The sequence below is a fragment of the Thalia democratica genome, chromosome 5 (genome assembly GCF_965202585.1).
Source record: "Thalia democratica chromosome 5, ktThaDemo2.hap1.1, whole genome shotgun sequence".
NCBI classification, from domain to species: domain Eukaryota; kingdom Metazoa; phylum Chordata; class Thaliacea; order Salpida; family Salpidae; genus Thalia; species Thalia democratica.
Genome location: NC_139169.1, coordinates 44,518,438 through 44,544,764, shown reverse-complemented (window position 1 = coordinate 44,544,764; position 26,327 = coordinate 44,518,438). Strand labels below are relative to the sequence as shown.

Genomic DNA, 26,327 nt, shown 5'->3' with positions numbered 1-26,327 from the left:
CTACATAAATCAAAAACAGTTTTTTTATCGGTATAGATTTTAATGTAAAAATAGGTAAAACAGTTAAAACAAACACAAATAGATTCAAATATTAGGGAATAATTATAGACAGAAATTTAAAGTGGTTAGAACACATAGAAACTATAAAAACAAAATTACAAAAAACATTAGATTATTATATAAAACCAGACACTTCTTAAATGAAAAATCGTTATACTTGATCTTGAATTATTTGCTGATGAGCAATGTTAGATATAGCTTGTTGTGCTTGGGAAGAGCAAGTAAAAATGTATAAATGATATCAATATTCTTATAAACAAAGCACTTAGATGCATACATTATAAGAAATATGATGACAGTGTAAGAGCATTAGAAACTCAGAAAATTAAATGTTCAAAGTCTGTTTATATATTGTTATTGATCGACAAAAAAATACGCTCAAAAGGTTTGGTCCAAGGACCTGGTGTACAAAAAATCTTTCGGTTATCGAGTCATACACCAGAACAGTTTAACGTCATGCCCAGGACAATCTATATGAATCTATATGAATTAGGTCTGTCTCTGTTTATGTTTAAGTTTAACAGTAGTTTGTTACCAGCTAACTTTATTAATTACTATAAAAGTGTAAAAAATGTCCATAGTTATCATACGATATCTTCATAAACAATTTTTTTTACTACCTAGATTCAACAGCAAAATAGGTCATAAATCGCTATCCTACCAAGGAAGTAAGTTATGGATTAAGCTAACATTATGCTTAAAAAATGTAAGTCATTTTGGAAAGTTCCAGGATGAACTTAAAAGTTATATATTAAATAGTGATTATCATTAGTGATCATTGCTACTCGTTTACTTACTTTTATTTAAGGAGTTTTTAGTATTTGTCATTTATTAGCCAGATTTTTTTGTTTTGTTTTTTGTTTTTTTTATTTCAAAAGTTGATTATTTTTGCTACAATAACAATGGTTTAGTCTAGATTGCAGCATTTTCTATCTGGTTATTCTTTAGACTATTTTTTAAGATTACTCTTTTGAATTAAGTTCTTAATACTTACAACTTTTTTTTTAACTTTTTTTAGCATGCCAATATTTAAAAAAAGTTATAGATGTATATACTTTAACAGAAAATTAAGTATTTAATTACTGAGCTGAGATAACTGTTTCAAGCAAACATATGTTAAAAAATCTCTTTTGTTGAGGAAATCAAAAAAAAAAAATTTTTTTAATGTTTGCAAATATTGTTTGCTTTCTACTTTTACAATTCTAGACTTAGACAAGTACTCAATTATAAAAAAGTTTATTTTAATATAAAAGGAAATTTGTTGTTAATACTTTTAATGTTTTTTTACTAAAAGCACAAATTTTATAGTACTTATCTTTATATTTTCATTCATAAAGTTTAAGTTCAGTTATGGTTGGAATAACGTCTTTAAAACTACTAAAGATTTATAAAATGGTTTAATTATTTATTCCAATGTAAAATTATTTTCAATGTTCAAGTAAAATTATTCAATAAAATAAAAATTACACTTTTAGCACAAAATACTGATAAAATTTAAGGTAAAAATATTTCAGCGTATTACATTTTTACTTTCTTCAAAGAGATTGTAAACCTATCATTAAAGTATACACATGGTTGCTATTAGTATTGTTTATCTCATTTTATAAGTTAATTTAAAGTAAAAAGTATTTTTTAATTGTTATGTTACTATACAAGTTTATAAGTATATTTTTCAACTCAAATTCAGTTAATTTTCGCTTAATTTTTTTTTTTTCATTTCTTTTAATTGATTGTTTTATTACTAAATATTTAAATATTTAAATGATAAAAAAATATGTGTAATAGCTCGTAAGAAACTTTATAAGCATTTGGTGTATGACTCAATAACTGAAAGGTTCCTTTGTACACCAGGTCCTTAGATCAAACTTTTTGAGCGCTTTTTTTATCGTTCAATAAACAATAAACAGTTATGCGATTTTACTTATTTATAAATTGTAAGATACTTTAGCTCTTTTTATATTAAGTTCGAAACATATTTTTATACTTAGTTAAAGCTTACTGCTAAAATTAAAAGTAACTTTGTTTTCTATTTAGCTTGTTTGATACCAGAGTTGGGAAATTTTTCTTTTTAGTAACTTTTTACTGCCCATATTTATTTGAAAATCTTCTTAGGCCGCGAAGTATAGAAAAATTGCAATATAAAAGTTAAAACTCTTTAAAATTAAAGTTGTATTGTACTAATAGATTAATGAACACTGTGTGCTTAAAACAAAATTAAAAGCAGGTTTCAAAATATTTGTTAAAAATTGTGAACTTTGTTAGTTTTGTTAAATTAGGTTTTAAGCTGAAAATAAATCGCGGGCTCGAGATTTCGAACTGCGGCTGTACGTTGCCCCCAATCATTTTATACCAAAAATGACAGTAGTGTTAATAAGTAACTAAAAATTTTAATTATCCAGTAAGGGTTAAGTTTTTTATTTAGTGACAAGTATGTACATTTTTGTTAAGTTTTCGATCCGAGACTGGTGAGTACAGTTGAGTTAAGTAAGCTTAAAAAGTTTTAAGTTAAACATTTATTTACTTTAATTTTCAATATTTTACTTGTTTTATAGGATAAATAATATTAAAGCAGTAAAAAACTTTGTCTATAATGTAATGTATACTGTTAAACACGTACTACTGAAATATTTTGCTTATATGTTTTTTGAATAAAGTTAGTATAAAAGTTCTTAAGTTTAATAGGCAGCCAAAGTTCAAAGTAGTCCCTAGTTACGACATAAATACTCATATCAAAAAAAAGAGTTTTGTCTTTGCTTATACCTTTTAAGAAAAAAAAGTCGATTTGCTGTATTCATCATAACTTAGGTCTTAGTTTATAATAGACTTTTAAAAGAAAGTTAAACGCATGTAGAAAAGAAATCTATACAGTTGGATGTCATTAGCGTAGTACTATGAAAAGTTTTAAACTGAGTCTATAATTTTTAGTAATACTAAACGTGAATTTTATGAAATGAAACTTTAGGTTTTTACATATACGTTGTAGGGTTTTGTTAAGTTTTCTCAAATTTAATTTTATAGTTGTACAAAACTTTTATAATAGTTAGTTATTTTTCTAATTTGTCCTCTTTATTAATTATTAAATATTCTTATATTAATAAAAATGTTATTAAAATTTTGATTGCACAAAACAATAATAATATAGGTAACTCCTTGTTTGTTCAATTTTAAACTTTTACTCTATTGTCCTGGACAAGACGTTAAAAGGTATCCGTGGTGTGCGACTCGATAACCGAAAGGTTTTTCGTGTACCAGGTCCTAAGACCAAATATTTTGTGAGTCTTGTTTTGTCGTTTAATATAAAACTAAATATTTTTTGTTGAACTGCCGTTTATTTCAATGTTTTTAGCATAAATGAATATTTATCAAAAAATAAAACTAAGTTTTAATATTCACAAAATTTTGTTTTTAAAAGCTTGTTTCAGGAGTTCATATTTGAGTTTTCTTTACTTTTTAAAACGTAACTTTCTCTAATTAAGACTTTTAAGCTTTTTAATTAAATTAAGGAAACACTACATTGTACAAATTTCTATAATACTGAAAAGTAAACAAACAAAGTATAGTATAGTTTCTATAGATATCTTTTGATTTTAACTAGATTTCAACCAGCAAATTGCCGCCCATGAAAGGTATAACCTGCAGCCCGCGAGCATGTATATGTGGCCCAAAAACAAAAAAATTGAATTTATATTATACTATGTTCTGAGGTTTGAAGTGAAAGGCAAAAAAAAAAGCGATCTGTAAGATTTACTTAAAGTTTGAAACTTACACTAGATATTTTGGGTGTAAAATTACGACTGGGGCCGAAACTTTTTTTTTCAAAACTTTGCCCACAACCGCCAAACACCTGCCAACTCCTGTACTGGCAGTTGAATTAACAGTATATAAAAGTTAATATAACAAAGAAAAAATGCTAAACTTTCTTATAACAAAATAATACAGATACAAAAAGGCTTATAATGTAAAAGCTCTTGTACAAAAACATTCAATCAAAATAAAAATTGAAAACTGTAAAAAATAATACAAATCTAAGTTTTTATTTGTTTTTGATTTACTTGATGATTTTCTTAACTAACGACTTAATAAAAATAAAAAAGATAAGAAAAATAAACTTTAATAACCACTTTTTGTATTGTTAAGTAGTTCGAAACATCTTTGGTTAATAATTTTTTTTCACTTTCGACACCTACATTTATTTTTAGATTACAGTTTTCTTTAAGCAAAACTAAAAGTAAAACTTTGTAATACTTAGGGCACAGTTAATTTTTTTATCTAGATCACCTTAAAATAAAGTTCTCAAAGGGTTCAATATAGATTGGGAAAAACTTCAAAAGTAGTTTTTGAAATGTTTTCTAACTTTAATTATTAGCACAGTAGTACTTTAGTTTAAGAAGGTTCTATCATTTTAATAAATCTCTGTAAAAATGGAAAGTAGATTGAAGATAAAAAAAATGACTAAAAAATTTAATAAGCTAGTGAGAAATTTATTACTCAACACTCCTGACTTAGTATTATAACAAAAATGTGTTTTTTAATTAAACAACAACTTTGATGGTTCTAGAATTATTTTCAAACAAAGACTTTGAATACAAGGTGCGATGACAGAAAAAAATTTAAAAGACTAATTTAGAAGTAAATTTTATTCAGTAATGTTTTTCTTTGTATAACATGTTATGACACTAGTTATAAATTCTTTTTATAAGATAAGAGTTAAAATGTTGGCAATTTTATAACTACTTATTTTATAACTACTTTTATTCTTTAATCTTTTATAAAACTGCTTAAACTGTTTTTATCATAATTAAAATTTTAGTTGGGTTGTGTTTTTAGTTTTCATTTTTTTTACTAGTTTTTGATAATTTCATCAAAAAAAAACTTTGTACTTATTATTTACTTATTTTATTAATTTGAGGAAAATAAACCGATCAAAGCATAATCTAACATGTCTAATGCAAATAAACACAATTGTTTTTTAGAACTATACTGCAATGCAATAAGAACGGGTCAAATATGCACGAAGGGACACTTTTGCACGAGGGCTCACTTTTGTACTAAGGGTCATTTTTGCACGAGAGCATTAAAAAAAACAATGACAAAAATAAAATAAAAAGATAAATTAACAAAAAAAAAAAAATAATAATAAGTTACCGACTTATAAGGGTTAGGGGTAACAGTGAAAGTAAAAAAAAACAATTAAATAGAAAAAAAAACTAAATTAGTTTAAAAAAAATCTTTAAATGAATGAGTCTTTAAGATAAATTAATAAAAAAAAAAGTTACCGACCGAGGGTAAGGGTTAGGGGTAACAGTGATAGTAAAAATAAATAACAAATTATATCACTTACAGCTTCATACAAATAAACTCTGCTGTTTTTAGTTTGAATAGATTTTTTGAAACTTACATAAAAATGCATATGATAAAGGCTTTTAAACAAAATTATAACTAAGTTTTTCTCAAAAAAATACAGTTAATGATTTATCGAAGCTAAGTAGGATCACTGTAACTTTTCATAAATATATTGTCGTTTAAAACTTACTAAATTTTTGTGTACACTTATTTAAAATAAGTTCTTTTTATAAAGTTTTTATAAACTTTAAGCTTTGAATTAAAATAATCTAAATTTAAATGATTTAATCTATAAATAAGCTTACCAATTATTAACAAAAAATTATTCGAATGTACTAAAACAGGGACGTGCAAGGTTTTTAGTCGGTGGGACAGATTAAAAAAAGAACTAGTCTTTGGCGGACTGGAGCGTTTCAGTTTTATTCAATTTACGAAAACTACTCAACTTATCAATATATTTCGACAAAATATTAGTTGTTTGTGACATTTTTTTATTTACTTTATCTTATATAATAAATAAGTCCTGGACAATGACCTTAAACTGAATCCAAGTGGTGTACGACTTGACAACCGAAAGGTTTCTTTGTGCACCAGGTCTTTGGACAAAATTTTGAGCGCCTTTTTTGTCGTTCAATAAACAATGTATATAACTAAGTTTCAAATTTCCCGTTAATTGTACCGAAGACGTTTTTTTCTTTTTATTTCAAATCCTAGTAAAAACCATAATATAAGTTTCGAAATCTGGTTTCACATACTTGCGGGGCGTAGTTTTTAATTTTGCGGGCCGGATTTAACTAAAAATTTGTCAACATTGGCGGGCCGGTCACTTTTACTTTGCGAGACGTACGTTGGCTTTTATTATTTTGAAAATTATGCAAAAACAAATAAACTTGTTTACGGAAACAGCTGATCATTTTAGTTGTTAATGTATTTAAAATAACCATGATGTAAATATTATACAGTTGTACTTAATAACTGGATATATAACTCAAGATCAGAGTAACTGCTTAAATTTTTAGCAATACAGTTCAAATAATTGCTTTTTTGCTTATATCAATAACATATAAGAAAAATATTTAACATAGTTCTATTTGAAGAAAACTTAGCTCAACGTATTTTAAATGTAATCTGTAAACTACCAATTTTAAACTAAGGTTTTTGACTGGCAATACTTTAAAATATACTTTTAATTTAATAAATAAATCGAAATAAAACTAAAGTCTTTGTTAAAAGAAGAAAAAAATATTTGTTGAGTACTATGAGAAGCCCCTAAAGAAGTGTAAAAAATTTAGTAAATTTTCTTATTTTGTTTGTCTTAGTATTAAAAAATTAACTACTTTTTTGTTGTTTAAAATCCCGATTAATAACTAAAAATGTTAAAAACATCCTTTAATGTCAATGTATTTTAACAAGATAATGAAAAAAAAAACAATTCATTAACAGTTTAAAATATATAGTTCGCTTTATATTGCAATAGAGTTTAAAATAAATATAGCTGTAAAACTAAAAATGATTTTTTAAACTAAAATTGTAGTTATTTTTTTGCCAATAAGTAGTTTATGTTCCTTTCAGTTTTAACAGGTTAAAAAAAGCATTTAAAAACAACCAATTTAGTTTCAAGACTTTGTCGAGGTTTTAAAACTATAAACTAACTTAGTTTCAAAGAATAGGTAATTGTATCATATACAGGACTTTAAAAGCTAAGAACTTAAATTATTTTTTTTCAAGATTATATTTATAAATCATTAAATATTTAGTTTTGTTACTTTCTTTCTGAAAAATAATTATATTGCACTAACTAAATTTTTTTAGTAAATGACATAAATGTAAGTTACTTTTTAAATAAATAATTTTCGTTTTGTGTACAAAATCGTTTTTTATTTTAAAATAAAATGTATAATAAGTTACTTTTAACATCAAAAAACTATGAAATAAAATTCTAAAATGAAGATCGAAATAGTCTTACATTGATATAGTCCAATGAAAAATTTTTATTTTATACTTATTTAAAATGGAACTATTTTAATTTTAGATAGACTTTTTAAAAATATTATAATAATGATGATATTAAAATCTCAACATGTTAATCACATGCTGACAATTAATTTGTGACAATTAACAAACTTAAAATTGTTCGCTTTAAGTTAAAATGGGTACTTTATTTATTTATGAAAACAACATATTATTCCATAAATCGATAAAAAATAGAACAAAACTAAATATAAATATGTAATTATTTTTAAAGTTATTAAACTTTTAAGGTTTTCAAGATTCATCATAATAGTTTTAATTCCGATATCTACTAGCGTTTAATTTTTTTAGTAGTTGAAAGTCGTACTCAATTACGTTGCTAAGTTTTTTACATTTAAAAAAAGTTTTATATTAACTGCAAACCAAAAATTACATCTAATCTCAATAGAATAAATGTTAGACTTTAGAAGTGTTATATTAAACCAAAACTAAGTTTTTTTACTACTAAGATAAACTTATCTATTTATTTATTAGAAGCCTCGTTAAAAAGTACTAAAAATTTAAATGCTAACTGATCAACTTCAAAACTTAAGACTTTTAGATTAGAACTAGCAGGTTTTTATACGTTTTGAATATTTTACTAGAGTGATAATAAAGTTACAGCGTAGTGTTTATAGTCAAAAATTACAAAACAAAAGGGTAAAGTAACTCATCCGAAACCGAAAAAGTAAGTTAAAAGTTTGAACAAAAAATCCTTTTTTATTTCATACACTGTTTAGAAGCACTATATAGAGTATGCTTTTCATTACCAAATAAATCATTTTAGCATACCCATTAAATTGTTCAAACAATCTATAAATTTTTAAGCGTTCAATTTTCATTAATCAGTTAAAAAAACAGTAATATACAACAAAACTTTACTTTTATATGCGGGCAATCTTAATTAATACCGTTTCTAGACTTAAACTTTTTAATACTAACAAAATGCACGAGTGGCACTAAAAGTATTTTTTGTACAAATTTATATTTTGCGTAGTAAATTGAATAGAAAACTTCGGCAAGAAGATAAAGTTATGATTGTGAACAGAAAAATTTTGTCTTTAAACGAAAAATTTATCAATAAAATGAAATACTTAAAAAAATCTATAAAAACAATTTTGTCGCAAATAAGAACTGTAAAATTTAAACATTGTTGTGTTTTTCAGGAATAAAAAACAAAATCAATACACTTTAAAAACGAATATTAAAATTTAAATAAATAAAAAATTTAATTAACGGCCTATATTTTTAATTTACATAATTGTTCAGTTTGTGTGATCGTTCAATTTATGTCGCTTTCTGTCCATTACAAATTTACATGAGGACTGCAAATTCCAACCTTGTTTTCTTAGTATTTCTATACAACTTTCTCTACTTTTAACTCCTAAATTCATTAAATGCTCCACCTAAGATTTTTTAAATTAAATTTATAAGAAAAAAATTCATAAAACTGTCAATAATTTTCATATAAATATAAAACCTAAATAATTTATATAAAAAACTTAAGTTGGTTTCAATTATTTTATAGACAACTAATTTAACTTTTAAGAACTAAAAATTTTTGTTTTATTTTTTAATTTTGTTTAATTAAAAACTAGTTAGATACAAATATAATTAGATAATAGAACAGATTGACTCACTTTGAGATGTCTGACAGATTTATCCACATCGAAACAGTTCAACTTGAGAGACTTGCGACATTCCTCAGTTGTGCATCCGAACACCAGTGATTGAACTTTTAGACATTTTTCTGTCGGCCCCATTCGGGAGTAGTCGTCTTTGTTGCTATGACAACTGCTCGATGAAAGGTTGTGTTGAATGGTAGCTGAAAGGAAAAATACTTATCTAACTTTTGCTTTAAAAATATTTCACTGGGCAAAAAAACTCTTTACTTTGAACTTAGAAATAGTACAAGTACAACTTGTTAAATATATATCAATAAAGCAACCATTTAAGTACTCACTCATTGGAATCATGTTTTTAGGGGGTGGTGGTCTCGGCGGCGGAATCATGGAAGCTTGGCTGTTTGAAAACTGGTTAGCAACGGGACGAGGTATGGGGTACAGGGGTTCGCTTTTTAACCTTTCACGTCTCAACTGTTCCTCGGTCTGTTGATTGATTTAGTAGTTATCGGTAAAATTTGCAAAGGGCCAAAAAAGAATACATATACATTAACAGAAAACTGAAAACTTGTAAAAACAAAAAACTAAAACAGTGAAGTAATTAGAAAGTATAATGTTGCTTTATTTTTACCTTGTTATTTGGGAAGAGGTAGTAGTGAGTGTGCGATTCCTGAACTCCGTCCTTGAACCCGGCGTAAATTTTTGGTGGATTCGGACATGGAACAGTCGGGGGAAAAACCGAAACCGAGCAAGGCTGCCTAGAAGGCACGGTGGGAGCTCCATTTCCGTTTAAGCCCCTGCACGGAAAACTGTTGCTATGGAAGTTGGCGGTGCGGGTGATAGGGGGATCGAGCCAACCGTACTTTTGCTTCATTTCAATGGTTAGGTCCCTGAATTGCGTGTCTTTCTCCTCCTCATGAAACTCCTCTTTTGCGGAGTTGCGCTTCTTGGAAGCCATTTGCTCGATGAGCTTGAGCGTGTACTCCGGAGATATGTCCTTTGGAGCCGGCTGCTCAGTCCTCTGACTCGAATGTTTATTGGCTGATTTTTGAGGCGGAGGTGGAATGTGAACGTTGGTGATCGGTTCCATTTGGTAACTGGTGGGCTTCGCAACTCTAGATTGGAAATTTGAAGTTGCAAAATTCGAGTTACTTTTCTTAGAACTGTTCATCACGTGGTTTGGTTTTGTTTTTTCCGGGGTATTTTGGTTGTCAGGGAACATGTCCCAGGTGCTGCCGCTGTAATGGGAGGACACGGAGGACAGTCTGGAGGAGTTGTTGTGGTTGTTGGAGGAAAATTTCAGCGGTTTTTCTGTAGATTAATATTTGTATTGAAATGCTGACAATATTGATACACTATAAATTTCTTTTTTGACAATAACCAATATTATTTTTTTTGCATTAATTAAGTTAATAAAGACTTAATACAAATACATAGCATAATATACTATAAAAAATTGAAAAAATGTTTGCTAAAAACCTTTTGTTAATTGCGGCGTAGAATTGTTAGGCTTTTTGTGGGAAGTGTAAACATTTTCTTTTTTTAGAGATTTTTCGTTTAAACTTTTGAACTTTGAATTTGTTTTTACTGGTTGCCACTGAATTCTGTTGATTAAAATTAAAACTTTTATTAAACAGCTACTTTATAAATAACTAAGTAAACAGATAAAAGAAAGGAAAGTTCTAACACACCAAAAAAATTTGAAACAAATTTGAATCCAAATTAAACAAAGTTTTATTTGTTATTAAGAAAGTAAATGGCAAACCTAGAGATTATAACCACAAAAAATAAATCACACATGAGAAATTTGTTGTTGAAATTACTAAAAGAGAAACTAACTTTGTACTTGTACTGCTTTCGTTTGTAACTTTCTCCTTTCCTTTGTTCTTATTGTCTGAGTAAATGTTTGTTAGTCAATACAAAACTTTAATGGTAAACTTTTTTATAAAGCTAGACACACATAACAAATTATTCATAAAATATAAAATAAAACATTAAATACCTTTCTTGCACTTCGAATTTCTTACGCACCGGTTGTAAATTGTTTTCAGTTTCATTTTGTTAAAACGGTTATTATGAAACAGTTACAATAAAATTTTGATTAACTATTTTTCTAAAAAAAATCACTTTTTTGAAAACTATAAAAAATACTCACATATGCTACAACTTAAGTTTAAAAAAGTACAACTTATTTATTTCACTATGTTTGGTTATACTAAAAAACTTGCAATGAACTCACACTGAATAATACCATTCATAAAAAAATTTTGAGAGAGAAAAAAAAAGTTGCTCTCACTTTTTGTTGATTTATTTTTTTCTCCATACGTTATATTTAGGTGGGTTTTTATTTCTAACTGTTTTGTATACAAAAAATAGAATTTTTTTTTATTTCAAATCTTAGTCAATAAACCACATAAATTTTGTAAAAACTTATTTGTGGTCTCTTTTTTCTTATTAGAATAATTTTTATGAAATTTTATGAATAGAATTTTGATGAAAAAGTTATATAGTGAAAATAAGTAACTTTAATTTAAGTAGTACGTATTAATTATAACATAATTTAACACAGAAGTTCATATAACTATTATAAACAACTTTTTAAGTATTCTAATACAATTATAATTCTAGTCGATGAACTAAGTATAAAATAAATATTTTTAAATCTGCTAATCTTAAGTAAACAACGTTAACCATTACGCAGTTTAAACACGATTTAACTAAAAGGCAAAGTACTGTGGGAATTTTTATATATTGATTTTATATCTAAATATGCAAGAACTGAACAAACAAAATTTTTATTTTTAAATGCTTTAGCATTGTTATTTTGAAAAAATTTACTAAAATAAAAACGATGAACAAAGATAAAAATACAGCAAAGTGAAAAATTTTGATAAAAACAACAGATCCTTCAAAAGTGTTCTGTAATACTTAACAAAAACTTTTAAAAACAGCAATGTATTCCAAACTTAAGAAACTAACAGCTATATCACATTACCAAGTACGCAATGTAACATCTGCCTAAAATAAACTCTTAATATAAATCAACTACTTTACGCAACAAAATATCTATGGTAAAAAAAAATTCTATTAAAAAACTACGCGTGACGCACACCTTACGCTACATGTGTCTATTTAAGTTTGTGCTAGCGTTAGTTCGCAACTGCATGTGACTTATAAATATACACACACATATGAACACAAACTTTTTTCACAAGGACAAGCGAGCACATGAACCACGTGTGTGTGTATGTATTTACAATTAATATTTGACGGGTCTTCTGACTAACACAAACACTCGAAAATGTGTCGGGTGTAATTCTTGTGATGGGCCAATGAGAAAAATATGTTTACACTTGGCAAACATTCAGCGGTGAACGTGGGTTGTTTTGAGATTAATTTGTTGTTTGGAATGTCTACTTACAACACGTCTTTCAACGAAACAGTTGCTTCTCTGTTTGGTTCGAGTGTAAAATTTATCTTTGTGTTTTTTTGAGAAGCAAGCAACTCGAGAGTAAATTTATCAAACAGATAAGAAAACTTTATCATGTCAAACTTATCTCAAAGTTTTACGATTTTTTTTACAAAGGCCCTACAATGCAAGCAGGATATATCGAAACTGATTTTGATATTTCGAACAATCCTTTACGATGTGTCAATTGAGAAAATAGTGTTTCCGGAATTGTGAAACTTGCGTTTCTCTACATTAGTTTTCAAAAAATTACTTTTATTGCCTTTATAAAGCGTAAGTGTGTAAAGTGCAAGAAAAATAATTTATCGAACGAATTTATAAAAATAGCTTTAAAAAGTTTAAAAAATGTTTTTAAACACATAAAAAATAGCTTATACTTTTTACTTCATGTGAACTTTAGTTTTATTTCAATTGCTTAGATACTACAAGTATTCATTTTTACATTTGATAACTTTTATTATTCAATGATAAGAAAAAATATTAGAGTTTAAATTTAATACATGTGATAATAAATAAAACCATACATTTAATAAATTTTTATGCATTTCACAACATCTGATTAACAACTGCTTTGATCAACAGAAATAGAATAAGTAACTTTTAACTTAGTTGTCGTACTAGTATTGAAAACTTTAATGAAATTGTTTTATAAAATAACAAGATGCACTTGAAAAATCACAAATACTAATTAATTATTTGTAAACTTTTTCTAACTATAAACAACTTTACACTTTTAAATTAACAAAACTAAAACAACTTCAATAATTAACTAATACTTAAAAAATAAACATAAATCTAAATAAGCAACAAAAAGTAATAATTTTTTTTTTAAATTACATATATAAAAGCGAAGAAGAAATAAAACAAAAATCCAAAAACGTTGATAGAATTTAGCATTTAAAAATAAACAGATAAATATTAGTTCCTTCAATATTGCATGTAAACATGTCATAATACATCCGGTATGGAATACCATATTAAATTATTATTACTACAAACACGTCGGCACGTGAATCACGGGGATTATGAGGGATTTGCTAAGACAATGACGGGAAGAAAATTTCATACAAACCGCGAAAATAGTAAATACAAAACACATGGCATCCGACTTAAGTCTTGGAAAATGTAAGTAAAATTTGATAATAAATTTTATTGTGTTGAGTCTAATAAATTTGAATTTTATGATTCTTTGTTTGATGTTAAAAGCGTTTATTTTTCACATTAACATTTTCAAAACACAAAAATTAATAAAATTTTGGCTGTATTTATTACTAGTTATCATAAAAAACTATAATCCTTTTAAAATGGTAATAAAAGCTATAGTTTTAAAGTTTAAAAGTAAATAGTTTAAAAATATCTAAATAAATATTTTTTAAATAGTAATTTTAATATAAAAACATGTTAGAAGTTTTATTCATGCTATTTTTTGTTTTAAAAAACTTATAAAAGTTTTTTTTAATCTCAATTTAGTAGGTGTTTTAGTTATAAAACAACTAAATACATAACATTTGAAATTTCTTCAAAGATTTATAATTATACACATTCCGATAAAAAACTATAACTAGTGCTATGCTATGACAGTGTCACTGAGTACTAATTCATTTCAAATGAAACTATAAATTTACTTTTTTTATAAATATTTTACACTAATCAAAATATATAGATCCTACAACTTATACAATAGTTATAAATGGTAATACATGTAAGCATCGAAAAATAACAGCGGAAACTAGCAATTTTATATTTAGATTAACTGTGAAAAGAAGAACATCAGACAAGTTACTTAAGACGTATCACGATCACAAGTCAAAAAAAGGCTAATTAACTCGTGTTTATGACTAGTTGCTCTGTAAATGCTTTTAAAAAGATATCTTTTAGTAGATTATTTACAAGTAGTTTTTAATATCAGTGTAACAGTAAAAACCCTGTATAAAAATTAAATTAAAAGCAATATTTTTGATTAAAAATACTATTAATTTTTTGATTAGAAACCTAAAAGTGTATAATTACAAAATCTTTTTTTTAAAGTCACTGAATAATATTTAGGGTTATTTCAACCAAACTAGTTCTTTCTTCAATGATCTCTTCATTATAAAAAAAAAGTTATTTGGTAACTGGCAATATTTTTGAGCAAAAAACTGCTTTGTTTTTGCTTGTTGATAATTAATTGTATTAAAGAAAATTATTTCCAATAAAAGTGTTGAGTTTCATTACAAAAAGTTATCTAAAAACGCAAAAGTAATGTTTCTCCATAAGTTTTACGTAGAAAGTCGCAGCTGATGTAACACTTTAAATGTTAGAAATACTAACTTTCAAATTTTATCTCAATGCCTATGATATAAATTTCTTTAATAAAAAATATACAAGACATATAAAATTAAATTTTGTATTTGAAAACCAACCTAAAAAAATTAAGAGGCTAATTACCTATTTGTTTTTAAACAAGAAAGGAGGTCATAGTTGTTGTTCATAAACTAAAGGTTTAAAAAAATACTCAGATAAAATATATTTTAATAACTAACTTTTTAAATGTAAAACATACACTTGGTAAACAAAACTTGGCTTAGCTCAGGTTTCAAAAGTGTACATGTTAAGTGTTCACTTTAGCGTGAACAAAAAAACTTTCTGAAATATTTAAAAAAGTTAATAAAGTGTATATTATAACTAAAAATTTATTGAATGCTAATTCTTATGATGTTAAACTTAACGAAGAAATTTAGAAACGGTAAAAACTGTTGTTTCAAATACTGAATGTTATAAATGCATGCATTTAAATTTGATGTGCAAGTTTATTCTTCATAAAACAGTAGTACATAGGCATGAGATTTATTGTTAGAAACTTGTAAATAAAATATAAGTAAAATTTTAACTCATGAATTTTGTAAACACTTTACTACAACGAGTTTCAGATTGGATAAAAATCAAGTTTTAATAAACAATTCTTGATGTTAGTATATAATATGTATAAGAAAAGTTTTTTTAAACAATTCATAATGTGTTGTGTTTTTAATTGTTAATTCAAATTCTTTAAATAAACATAAATATGATCAGACGTGAAAATACGTTTGCATTGAAAAAAATTATAAAAACTTTTGGAAACTTAAAATTTTTTTCCTCAAACTTGTTTAAACAAAAACTTTATTAGGCATTCACGCTAAAATTTTGCTTTCTTTTGGTTTATCAGTTTTATAAAAAATAAATATTTGATTTAGTCAACTATATAATTTTCCGTTAATTTTTCAAACTAGTACGTATAAAGTTCGTTGTGCAATTGAATTGCAGATAGATTTACATAACAAATTACATTTTTTCTAGGTCATTTCACAGCGGAAACTACCAAAACCACACATAAAAAACCACCTGTTTATCAAACAAACATTGAATTGATTGTTAAAATGGATGTCTTTTTAAGTTTAAACAATTGTTTGTTTCATTACCAAATTGAAAATAAAATTCTTCTTTGTTCTTCAACAATACTAACAATTTTTGCAAGTTTTTATAAACTTTAAACAGTTAATAAACTGTTTTTTGAGATAAAGTTAAAAATAGATTAAGTTTACTTAGTAATTTTAAGGTCTATTTATACTGTACTTCAACAATACTGTAAAATGATCATTTTAAAGGATTGACAACATTTAATTAAGTTCTGCTTTTTCGCTTTTTTTTCGTCTTTTGAGTTAAGTTACAAATCATGCTATATATCAAAGTTTATAATTTATATTATATTTTCTTTTCAAATTAGTACGTTACACTGTGTATAATCACTGCTTATTTTAATAATAGTAATGACGAATAAAGTTTTTGCAAAAACAAGATTTTACCGCAAATTTTTCTTTTCTTATTTTGCATACAATACTGATTATTTATTTTATGTACATGTATTTAATATAAAAGCTAACAAGCGAAATTCTAATAATGTAGGTAACTAAAATTCGATTAGTTCGTTACAAAACCATCACAATCGTGTATAAAACAAGTTCAATTAAGTTTTAAATACAATCGAAAGTTTCTCCTTTTACAGTTGTTTACTATGCAAACTCTTATAAAGATACATGTTAATGATTTTTATTAGGGCGTTTTCTGTATTTAAGAACTTGAAATTATTTTCTGTTAATTAACGAAATTTTAAAAATAATAAACTTTACTATATAATATACAATTAAAATACAATTTAATAACTAGTAAACACTAAATTAAAAAATTGAAATACAATTATAATAAACTAAATTCCAAAAAAGTTCAACATTCTATCATATCAACAAAGAATAACTTTTCGTAATGTGCTTATCAATGCTTAACTTGACAACTATAGGAGACCCCAAAAAAGTAAAAAATAGTGTAAATATTGTACCTAAAACCACAAACTAATAAAGTATTACAAAACTTGTTGATGAACAATCATCCGGTTTGTTTTACAGAAAATATACATTGACGTTTAACAACCAAAGAGAAAAATAACTGATTAAGGTATTGATCTATAAACTTAAAAACTACAAACTATACTCTTAATTCCTTAGCTTGGATTTCTCATAAACAAGTCATGTTGTTTGGTCAAATCAGATTTTTTTGCTAGTAATATACTTAAATTCGAATACAATATTTAGCTTCACATTTTGTCAATAGAAAATCTAATACTTCCTTAAAACACAGGAACTACAAAAACATTTTGTAGGGAAAGTTCAACAAAAAAAAAAACTGCTTCGCTCTCGATGAACAGTACTTATTAAACAGCAATTCTCATAAAAATTAAGAACAGTTATAAAGGTTAGTTTCGCAATTTAAAAATATAAAGATGTTGTCAGAATATAGATATAATAAAACTTATATTCTAAATATTTTAGAGAGCCTTTATAAGCCATTAAACTGTCAAAAACTGTCTGAAATCTTAAAACCAAAATTTAATTTTTAATTGGCTTATGTTTTAAACAGCAGAGGAAAACTTAAAAGATAAGAAAGCTTTGTATTTTGCTAATATATTGTTATTTTTTTAATTATTAAAGTGTAACAAACATTTAAAACTTTTTATTTAAGTAGCCTCTTAGTAGTAGTAGTTTTGGTTGATTAGTTTATCAAAAATTATTATTCTAAGTAAAAATATGTTTATATTCTAAAGAAATGACTTAGTTTTAGAAAACCGATCAATAAAATAATATACCATTATTCTAAGTTTCACGCTTGAAAAGTAGCTTTATCTAAATATCTATCTTATACATAAATTATTATTAAGACGTTTAATGATAATTATATAGAACAATAAATAAAAAAATTTAACATATTTAGTTTTTACAAACCTTTTCCACGCTTATTATTTTTTTTGTACTGATCATATTTTCTTCTGAACTGCACATACATGCTGATAAGATTTATACCAATTTACGGTAGTTTAAAAAGCAGTGGCTTCGACGACTTTTAATCTTTTTATAACAAATTTCTCATACTCTAAATAAATAAAAGTAGAAACAAGTCAATAAACTTCAGTAATTTAAAAACAAAGCATCTATGATAAGCTTTCATTCATGAAAATTTTGAGAGAACTCTCTTGTAGGTTTATATGTATGGGAAGTACTTTTCTCTATACTTTTTGTTTGTGTGGGTGCTTTTCAAACTCATTCGTTCAATAATAAAATAAATATCAACTTTAAACCATTAACTTTAAGCTAGCAACAGTTTTGTTTATCTTAAAATTTTCAAAAGGTAAATATCAATTTAGAAGACTAAAAACACCTTACATACTTTGGGTTTTTCTTTAAAAAATTTAAGTATTAAAATATTGTTGATCACTTTACTTCAGCCAAAACTGAAAGCCCCAACTCTTTTTCATTGATTTAAAAAAATTCATAATTCACTAAAAAGTAATCAGTGTCGTAAAATAAATAGATTCACACACTTACTAAAAATATATTATAAAACTATTACAAGTTGTAACTGTTGATGAGTAACACTACGTAATAATAAGCATGCTATTATTATGACGTATTAAAGCCACGTTTAACTTAAAATCAAAGTTCAGTAAACAGTCGGAAATTTATTTTATTGATTTTGTTTTGGACGTTGATGTAACTTGAGTCTTAAAAACATTTTGTTTTTGTAAATTTCTCAGCTTTTTAGGAGAAAACATTAACAATTTTTCCAGCAAACTAACATTTTACAATGAGGTTTTTTGACTAGTGCTCACTTGGTTTTCATTAAATCTATTTCAGTCGGGAGAAAAATAAAAAGATTACAATTTTAGTAACAAAGCATAAATATAAAACTTCAACTGCCTAAATTCTATCAAATTATTTTATTTGTATTCTAAAAAACTGCTTATAATCTATATTCATTTACATTTAATTCATTTTGTAAAACTATTATATTTTTTACGTAGATTCTTCAGATAAAGTAATTTAGATATATTTTAATTACCAGTCTTTTAATTAATAAAAGTGAAATACAAGAATCAACATAAAAGATGACTTTTTAGAGATCTAAAACTATATGTTAAATTTTATGTGTATTTACTACTAAACACTATTATTCCTCGATTTTTTAAATTATATTTACAAGAAACTTATTATTTTATAAAACTAAAAAAACGTACAGTAGTATATCTAGTATAACAACACCAACTGTTGCTATAGGACGAATAACTTAATGATTTGAAATTAGTAATTTAGTTTTTTTTGTTAAAATACATGGGTAACTCATTTAAAAAAAGTTTATTAACTAAATTAATTTAGCGCATCGACAGAATAAGCTTGCTAAAAACTGATAAGAATATGATGTAAATTTAGTTGTATATAATGATTGTTAAATGTCTAGCTAAAAATAGTAACGTCATAAAGAGTTGAGTGTAAAAATCTGTTTAAAAGGTTTAAATTAGAGTTAAGTTATACTTTACTGATTTGAATTTATTAAAAAAAAAATTGTTAGAATAAAAACACTTAAGAAAGCAGAAATTTTACTTGAAACTAAATTAAAAAGTACTTTTAAAATACGACAATAAAAATACTAAAAACACGCTAATTAAAAAGTTTTAAGTTGTAGAAATCTCGTTGTTTACAAATGTTCGGCTCGCGGTTTTAATGAACAATATAGTACAAAATTTTAGTAAAACCAGTACCAAAACAAAAGTAAATGTATAAAAAAAGTTATGATTAGTCATCAGCAATATTTTATACTAATTATTCCAAAGCAAAACTTGAAACTGGTACAACACTACATTACTAAAATGAAAAAATTAATAACATAAATTTGATAACAAAATGATAACATTACTAAAATGAAAAAAAAAATAAAAAGATCATATACTAAAGTGAAATAACTTTTATCCAAAAAACAATTACATACTTTTAGTTTAAAATCAAAACGACTAATACTATAGTAACTAATACTCAAAGCTGTAAGGTAAAGAAGCTACCTTGTAAATTTTGAAATTGTTTTAATTTTAAGTTAACAAAATATCGAAAATAATTTTGACCTGCATGGACTAATTTTAAAACTTATAAGTAATAAAAAGAAAAGAAAGTAATTACTTTACGTTAAAACAAATACTTACTAATACAATAAAAAATATTTTTGTAAACATGATTGATATATTAATGTTTTAAAATTACTTGTACTACAAATTGGTAATTATAAATTTTGACAATACATAATGTTAAAAAATTTACAAAATTATTATGAGATTAATTAACGTTATTTTAATATGAAGTAAAAAAAAACAGTATTAATTAATGTACAATATACGAAAACTGTACATAACAATAATGATTTATATTTTATGCTAATTCCAAATTTTCAAATCAAAAATACTTAAAGAACATAAATTATTCAATAAATAAAATATTGCCTACTTGTCGTGATGACGATAATCAACATAATTTTATATTTTAAAGCAAATGTTGTGGAATAAAAACTCTGTAAAATAAAAATAAATAATTCAAAAGCTTTTATCAAATATTTTCTCCAGAGCCTTATAAATAATTTAATGCTTTTAAGTTATATGAAAGAGGATTTCAATAGTACATTTAAAAATATTAATCTTTTTTTTCACTTTTACTAAGCTGTTTATTTATGATTTTATCAAAAGAAAACTATATATTGATACTATTAGATTTAATACCATTTTATATATTTAGCTTTTGCATAAATTGTATAACTTTTCTTTTCAATAAACTGTTATAAAGTTTTAATCAAACAATAAAAAAGAGTTGAGTATATTTGAAAGTTATATATGTATATAAGTCTATAAATATTTTAAAGCATTTATATTTTAATATTAATCTTACTTCAAAAAAACGACATGGACATCAATATCTAACTTCCTTTTACATTCAACATTGTAACAAAACTTTGCATATCAAATTAGCTGACATAATAAAAAGACTTAAACTATTTGCTTAGTTTAAAACACTAACTGTTTAAAATATTTAACAGTATTTTATACTTAGCTTTTGTTTATTCAAGAAAAACAAATTTTATTATCTACCAAATTATATTACTAAAAAACTTGTTTTAATTTCTTGATTATTTTCTATAGTTCTAGTTTCATCATAAAAAATTTAAATCAAGGAACTTAAAAACCACAACAACAAATTTGTATAACAAAGACGATTTTTTTCATAACCTGCCAAAGCTACACATGTTGAACCCGGGTCAAAGGTGCGTAGTTATACAGTACACGCGTAGTTTTAGGCGGCTTCGAACTTTAGATATTAAATTATGCTCAACAGACATGACCGTCATTTAATGCATGGATACATTTGTTAATACAAATTATAATGACAAACTTATATACTTATGTATATATATATATATAGAATTAAGTTATTTAACTTAATAAATTAAATTTTTCACACTGAGCCCACCTTGAGGGCTTTATTATTAAAAAGGTTTATATAAAGATGCAAAACTCAAAGAACTCGAGTTTCGTGACTATTCACTCATCAGCTTTAAAACAAGTTATAACTTTATATTTATCTAATTATATAAAAACTATAATTTAAACAGCTGTTTCACACATTGAAATGTAAAATTTCATGTGATCGTCAGTAAGTTACAGTCTAAAGAAAGGCTTTATGTTTAAGTGGTAAATAAAAAAATAACTATAACAAATAATATTGCTGTGTTGGCACTTTACAACTTTATGGTCTTGAATTTTGAAAACTTTTGCACAATTGTTTCGTAATATATTTCCCTTGTAGGTAAAGTCTACTTGAGGTATTTAAAAAAACAATTGCCCCCCTTCAAATTATATTTACAGCCACCAGTGAAATTACACTGATTTTTGATTAAATTACTTTTGTTTAAAATCCTTTGATTGTGTGACTTAATTAATCTCTCCAAATTGGCCATTCATGAATAACTGATTCGCTTATTATGTTTGTTAAATATCTTTGATAATGGGTTATTTTTGTTGAAATGTTTTTTTACTAGATTTATAAATTCTCTGCCGATGTTTATTTTAACTGAAGTACAGAATGGGGGATTATACCAAATTATATTTCGCTTTCTTTTATTTTTATTGGTCGTTTCGTTTTTTTGCTCCGTTGTTTCAAAATTGAGTTTATCATTGTAACCGCATTTTTTCATTATTAGTTCGTAATCTTGCTTTGTCTTTAAAAAGTTTTCTTCGTTGCTTGATCTTTTATTTAAACGTTGATTAATTATTTTTGGTATTTGGTTTATAATATTTTTTGGGTGGCTAGAACATTTATTTATGTACATAATTTTTGCGTTTTGCTTTTTATAAGGCATATAGGAAAGATCATACAAGTTGAGCTTCACATCTAGGTAGTCAGTCGTCAAAATTGGTGATTCAACAGTGACTCGTAACCCCATAGACTTGAAGAAGGCGTGCGTTTGTTTTTTAGTCTTATAACTTAAAAGCCAGAAGAATTGTCAGTACAGCTAGACCATCGTCACTGTACAACCCAATTCTTTCACCAAAGATATTTTTCAACCCATCTAACAAAAAAAGACCTACTAATTCACATGCCTCTGCACCCATGAACGATCCCTGCGCTACATCAAAAACTTTGATTTTAAATTAACTTGGGAGGTGATAAAAAGAGCACAGCCAATAGCAGATGGTAACAACCCTGTTTGTAGGCTGTGCTTAAAAGAATCAACAGCCGTTATGTATGCGTCAAAAAAGGAAGGTTGTTTAAATAAGAGGAGTGAATTCATATCGTCTTGTCGACATATGAAAAAAGCTCCTCTTAAAATACAACAAATTTTGAAGTATTTTATAGTCACTTAACTGTTGTTTTTGTAAATTTTAGTTGTTTAATTAGTTAGATGGTAGATCGATTTTTGTGCTGAATATTTGTAATGTGCAGTGTTCAATTCTTACGTCATACTGTTTTTGATTTTTTGCAAACTTTTGCATCTTTGTTTACCAAAGTGCTTTTTATTTTAGATTTGAACTAGCTGAAGATTAAAGAAAATCTTTTTTGTCTTTATGAAACATGTGTTTCAGTATTTTAAAAATCGTACATTTCAATAAATTATTTAAAAGCCCTTCAAGTGGGCTCAGTAGAAGGTGTTTAAGTTTAAATAATAACCTTATTTTATATATATATACACAGTATCACAAAATCTATTTTATTTAATACTTTTCAATAAATTACTTTGATTGTTTTTTTAATTAACTTAAAAAAAAATTTGATTTGAAAACTCCTTCAAATAAAACCAAAACAATATCAACAATTATTCAATATAACTTTTTAATAAAGATAGTTCTACTATTGTTAATTTTTATAAACAGTATTTTTCTTTGTGTAAATAATCAAGAAAATTTACCACATAATTTTTATTCAAATTTATACTATTAGTATTTGTATGTAAAGAATCTTTTTATACAACAAAAAAGCATAAATGATGTTTAGTAACTAAACGATACTTTTTTTGAAATTTAAATGCTAAAACTATTTTTTGACAAAATACAAAGATATATATTTTATTTTAACTAAAATGCAGTCGCGTAAATACACGACAGGTTACTGTACTGTTGCTTAGCTTATTTATTAATATCGTTTAACTTTTCATTTTAACTTAAATATGAATCGCAAAAAAAGTCAAACAGTAACGACCATAAATAAAATGCGTTCTAATTCTCTTGGACTAAGAAAATTAAAGAAAGAAATTGAGTAAATTTTTTCATGAAACTCTGTAACACTACTTTTTAAATGCTTTCAGAGGATTTTAAAAGAGTTTGAAGTCTTGCACCATCTTATGTTTTTATTGGTAAAATGACTGACACATGATTTATTTCTGAAATTTTTATGCAAATGAAAATAATACTTTCAAAAAATCAAGATATCGAGGTAAACAAGCTAAAAATAATACTTTTAAAGTAATTATATTATATCAATTGATTTATATGTCGTAAATTACTTAAACTTAAGTCGACAAAATCGATAGAAGTTCTCAAAATAAAAAGCTTAGTATTTAATAACTAAAACTTTTATGTTCGTATAAGTTCCTTTTAAGTAATTTTTGTATATACAAAAAAAAAATAATTTGGTAAAAACAAAACTACTATCGATTTTGACGATTCAAGTTTAAAAAATCGATGACATATAAGATATACAACAACATAAAATTATGTTTATTTTCTTTACTTACTGAATGTAGACAATTTCAAGTAATAATTAATATAAAATTATATAATACATTTATTTTCTATTATCTTAAGGATAAAAACACTATTTATTGCTTTAACTCAGAAAGCAATAAAATTTTCGTTATAGCTGATTTTATTGTATTTATCAAAAAAAAGATTACTCTTCGTCTTAATCATATTTAAATAAAAACAAATTAAAAACATAATAACTAACTAGCTCTATAGAATAAAAAACATTTCAGATGAAAACTAGCTCAATTATTCAGTAACCTACCACAATAAAGCACTCATCAATAAGCAGCTACGTAACAACTGTACAATATTAATATGTAAATTGAAATAAAAAACCTTATACTTATGTTAAAGACACACACCGAAAGGGTGAGAAAATACTACAAAGTGTTACTTTCTCACTGCTTCATTGTTGTTTTTTGCCTTTCAAACTGGCTCAATAAATCTTTTAAAATATAAATCTGGTGCGAACGAAACATTGTGTGCTGTATTAATCATTAGAATACAAGATGTCTGTACCGAAAAAAGGCAAACAACAAACATGTAAATACAAAACGAAAGAGTTATATTACAAAATAACAGTTGTATACTAAACAAACTAAAAAAGATAAATTTAGAAATTTGTAGGACTTTATTGTTGCCGTAACAAAGTGATTTAACTATAGTTTTATTTAAGTCGGTCTGTTAGAATGTTTTCAACACGAAACAATTAAAAAAATATATCAAAGGAATCTTAATACGTAATTATGCTACAGCGGTTCAGGATAGAGCTTGGAATCTAGTCATAGTAGTGAACATAATATATTCAACAAATTAGTTGAAAATTAAAACGTGCCTACTCATAACCATGTAAAATGTACTTAACTTAATAAGAAAAAAGACAAGTTTTGATAGTGTTTAACAGTTGTTTAAACAAACTTTAAATAAGTGTATACGTAATATTGCATATAGTTTAAAAATTTGGATTACATTTATGTTTAAGCAAAAAATAAAAAGTAAATAGACTTTGCTAACTATTTTCTAATAAACAACATAAACAATTTATCTAATGGTTTATTAAGGGTTTTAGTGAATATTTTGAAAATATGACTTTAACAAAGATCTTAATATCTGTATACCTTTTATACAAACACAAACAAAATACCTTTTTTTTTGTCATAAAAAATTATGTCTCAATTAATTCAATTTTTTATATCGAAGTCCAAACTGCTGAAATCTAAATAAAGAATAATATAACTACGGAAATTACTGTCATTGATTAAATATTTAACAAAAACATAAATAAACTTACTTTTTGTATCAAACAGGAAACCTAAATTGACCTAAATTGTAAAGTAAACTTACAAAAGAACTAAATAAACAGAAGTGTTTTATGTTTAAGAACAGAGTACATTTAAGCTTTGTGTATGTAGTGATGTTTACATTTCAACTGTAGTCGAATTTTAATAAAAGTATGCGAAAGTTCAAAAAATATAGCTATATAAAGCAGCGGTCCTTGAACCCAGATGAATTTTTACATCTGCTGAAATGGACTGTGAGTACATTTTACTCACATTTAACTCACTACTAGTAATTAAGTTCTATATATTTTTCATTATTTACTAATCATCAACTTTTAGTACTTACGCCTGTAAACGCTTTAAGAAAGTGTAAAACCTTATGTAAGTTAACATTTAAAGTACATTATGCACTTAATATTTGAGATATGTTTTTTTAAACATTTAAAATGCGTATCAATTTGATTACTCTTATAACAAACTAACAAACTTTGAAACCAAAATGTTAGTAATAGTAGGTAGTGACCACTTGTTTAAAAATCAGCTTTATTGTCAAGTGACTATTCGTTTCAATAGTTCTGCAAAATCAATTTTTGCTTAAATATTGCACAGCCTTTAAACACGTAACAAAATAAACACAGACTGTTTAAAAAAAATTAAAGTGAACTATCACCTATTGAGGATTTTTTAATTAATCTGGACAATGTTTTATATTATAGTCTTCGATATAGAAGTAAAGTACTAGTTTTATTGAAACAAAGTTTTCTTTTGTTAGCTTTTATTTTTAAAAACACACATAATTAGCATATATTCCAAAGATTTCGTTCGAAAAATTATTAAAGTTTGCCGTATTTTACAGTTTGCCGTATTCAAAAATACTTAATAAATGTTTGCTTAGTTATAAAAACTTCTTCTAAAAAGAAAAA

General features: G+C 25.2%; 1 protein-coding gene across 2 annotated transcripts in view; it reads right to left on the bottom strand.

Annotated features, from left to right (window-relative positions):
• Positions 1-7,884: 7,884 nt before the first annotated feature.
• LOC145835530 (uncharacterized) overlaps positions 7,885-26,327 on the bottom strand; it is a 41,427-nt gene continuing 22,984 nt past the window's right edge. For both annotated transcript variants that reach the window (XM_082943175.1, XM_082943176.1), the window contains exons 13-18: positions 10,875-10,929; positions 10,515-10,639; positions 9,667-10,346; positions 9,377-9,521; positions 9,054-9,238; positions 7,885-8,819 (exon numbers count right to left, since the gene is read on the bottom strand). In XM_082943175.1, the coding sequence (XP_082799301.1) occupies positions 8,679-8,819; positions 9,054-9,238; positions 9,377-9,521; positions 9,667-10,346; positions 10,515-10,639; positions 10,875-10,929 (1,331 nt within the window). In that variant the 3' untranslated portion in view covers positions 7,885-8,678. The remainder of the gene's footprint in view (positions 8,820-9,053; positions 9,239-9,376; positions 9,522-9,666; positions 10,347-10,514; positions 10,640-10,874; positions 10,930-26,327) is intronic.